This window comes from Frankliniella occidentalis, unplaced genomic scaffold (assembly GCF_000697945.3).
Source record: "Frankliniella occidentalis isolate FOCC.00 unplaced genomic scaffold, Focc_3.1 Scaffold23, whole genome shotgun sequence".
NCBI classification, from domain to species: domain Eukaryota; kingdom Metazoa; phylum Arthropoda; class Insecta; order Thysanoptera; family Thripidae; genus Frankliniella; species Frankliniella occidentalis.
Genome location: NW_026267153.1, coordinates 2,195,211 through 2,198,187, shown reverse-complemented (window position 1 = coordinate 2,198,187; position 2,977 = coordinate 2,195,211). Strand labels below are relative to the sequence as shown.

The 2,977-nt window shown below is 56.8% G+C and overlaps 1 protein-coding gene across 2 annotated transcripts in view; it reads left to right on the top strand.

Moving 5' to 3' along the window:
* The window catches only part of LOC127748968 (semaphorin-1A-like), a 351,145-nt gene that overhangs the window by 109,321 nt on the left and 238,847 nt on the right, over positions 1-2,977 (top strand). For both annotated transcript variants that reach the window (XM_052265054.1, XM_052265055.1), the window contains exon 2: positions 432-677. In XM_052265054.1, coding sequence (XP_052121014.1) covers positions 536-677 — 142 coding nt within the window. In that variant the 5' untranslated portion in view covers positions 432-535. The remainder of the gene's footprint in view (positions 1-431; positions 678-2,977) is intronic.

The following is a 2,977-nucleotide window of genomic DNA, read 5'->3' as shown; positions in this document are numbered from 1 at the left end:
CTCACTCGTTGTTTTGCGTCCCTTAATGGGGCATGCGGTCCATTTCTCACGAGGTCGACTTCCCCCGCAACATGACACTTCCCACCTCGGCGTGGCCCGGCGCCGCCCCTCTGGCGGCCCCCCCTCGCGTGCGCGGTTGTCGAACCCGCGACCCGTCCTCGTCGAGTGCGACGCTCGCCCTCCCGCTGACCCGTGCGCGAGGGTGTCGTAACCGCAACGTACGAGATGTACTCTGAGAAGTCTCCGAATTAGTAATGTAAGATTGTTTGACGGTATGATAAAACTCACCGCGCCATGAAACATTTTACGACAGCACTTTCAACCTCAAAGCTGAAGTAATTTGCCGTGACAAAATCACCCCTAGGAAGTGGAGTAGTTTGAGTTCGATCTGTGCCTGTTTTTGTCCTAACTCGTGCTTGGTTGTGTTTCAGGAGCGGTTACACCGGCGGTCGCGATGCTGACGCGGCGGCGCGCCCGGGCGTGCCCCAGCCCCCGCCAAGGAGGCCCCCCCGAGCGCTAGCCGGCGCTAGCCGCCATGGCCGGGGTCCGGGACCAGCTGCGGACCTGCACGCCGTCGTCGTCGGTCGCCGTCTTCGTCGCCGCCTTCTTCGCGCTGACGGGGGTCGTCGTGGGAGCCTGGGTCCAGGACGTGCCCGCCCGTCTAGTCATCGGATATGGTGAGTCATCCGGTCCTTTTCACTGCCCAGCCCAGCCCGGCCCGGCCGGGGGGCGCCTGTGATGCGCAGGGTAGGCAACCCATCCGACTCGAGTTGATCAACCCAGCCAGCCCGTCCCCTATAGCCCTCGAACCGCGTTGGCCCCGACGCCACTGAAAATCATTGAGCACGCGCACTACTTTTAGTCCTGTCTGCGAGAGAGGGTCATACTGTTGGGTACCGCGACTCGACACACCACCGCGACGGCGGGCTAGTACTTGAGCGACTGGCTGGAGCCGTTCGCACTGCCGGGACGTGACGCTGCGTCGCTCGGGCCGGGGGAGCGTCCTCAACCTCCCGAGCGTCTGTACTACTTCGGACGTGATTTGAGGCGAATATCGAAGCGACACGGTTTGCCGAGGGGTGGTTGGGGGGGGGGGTCGGTTTTACTCCTCTCTTCCCCTCCCAAGGGACCATTTCCTCTCTAGCCGAGGCACCGCTGCTGTGGTGTGGAGATGGAAGGTATTTTCTTCGCATCGCTTAATCTGCTCTGCCCCGCCCGGAGCATGGTCGTGGGGCGGTGGAAAGGGGGGGGGGGTCTGATAGGGCACACCCTATCGCTCGAGTCGCTTGCTCGCCCCTCTCACCTGTCTCCCCCGCCCCCTATCTACTCCCCGCTGCGCTATACTATATAGCATTGGATGCCAATGAGGGTGCAAAAGGTTGAAAAAGAGGGCAGTCTATGGAGAGGGCCGAGATAGAGAGCAAGGGCAGGATGAAAATGGGGTGGGGGAGAGAAGGGAGAAGGGAGACGGGGCGATGGTTTGGTTCTTGCGGGCCGCCGCCGCCGCTCCGCCGGGGCAGTCGTACCCACCTCACGTGGAAGATGACAATAGCTGCATTGCAGTCCGTGGGAAAAAGGATTGTCGCTCTGGAATAGCCTTTGCCGGGCGGGAAATGGCCTGGTTCCATCTCTCTCTCTCTCTCTCTCTCTCTCTCTCTCTCTCTCTCTCTCTCTCACGGGGGACACATCTCACATCTCGCTGGAGCAGAAGCGTTCAGCGCCCGGAGGGATGGAGATTTAAACAGGGCCGTGCGCGACTTCTCACGTGGAAAGGGTGCGACCATGGCACGTGAGTTACTACTAGGGGACCCGGAGAGAAAAAGAAAATAGTTTCTCCAGTGGTTTTCTTTGAAAGGTAGACACTTACGCTGCCATATTTACAGTCAACGTTCCTCGCAAATATTTGCACAAGCGCGATTTTCCCATTTACCGATGCGGGCTTGGGCATAGAAGAATTAGAGAGTATGGTACAGTGCTGCTTATGCTTCCCCTGAACATCGAACAGAAGACAGCACTGCTGGAAACGTTTGGTTAGACAACATAGCCTAACCGTTATCGTTGTGAAAAGTGAAGGAAATGAGCGTTTTTCCTCGTTTGCCGTAGTATGACTTTTTGTTCCCTTTTGGCCTCGTGTGCTGTGATAACGCGCGGGTGGTCGTGTGTACGTAACCGTTTTGTAGGTCGGCTTTTCTATCTTTTGTCAGTGAATGCGCGCGCGCGCCTTTGCGCTGGCAATGTGACGCTGATTCCGCGGGAATGGCTTAAATCGTGTAGGAGTCTTTGTTGGGGGAGGGAACAAATAATTTCTATGGTTGGATATGGCATACGGCTGTGCTGCCGGTACCGCCTGCCACAAAGGGGTTAGAGTGGGTGGCGGCTGTGGCCCCGCCCTGCGCAGAACGACGAAGCTACCCTTTGAATTTCTCGCGGAGTGTCCACTGGCTATTTACAGAACTGAGGAGAAAAACACCAGAAGGAAGACCCCACCGATTGGGTGTTTATGGTATGCGTTCTCCTCTTTGTGGCAAATGACGAAATGTACCAAACAAAATAAATAAAACCAGGTTTGCACTGGAAGCCCAAGTCTGTGAATGTCGCTCTTTTGTAGGTGTGCGAATATCCGTTCGTACACTTCAGGGGGTAAACGTGCAAATTCTCTAGGAAAAAAATCACCCCTTTACCCCTCTAAGTGTGCGAATGGACATTCGCACACCTACAAATGTGCGACATTCACACACTTGCGTTTCCAGTGTGCTGATTTTCTCACAACCGCGTTGTTGAGAGGGAATCGGAGAAGTGGCGTCGCGTTAACTTTAAAAGTCTAAAGAAAAAATGGAAAACATTTTGGCACGAACTGCTTCCGGTTGGAGAGCTGTTGCGCGGGTCGGGCCGCGTACGTACAGGTGCGCAAGCGCCCAGCTCGTGGCCCCACGGTGACCCCAGTTAGCGTCGTCTGCCCCCCGCACCTTTACCCCCC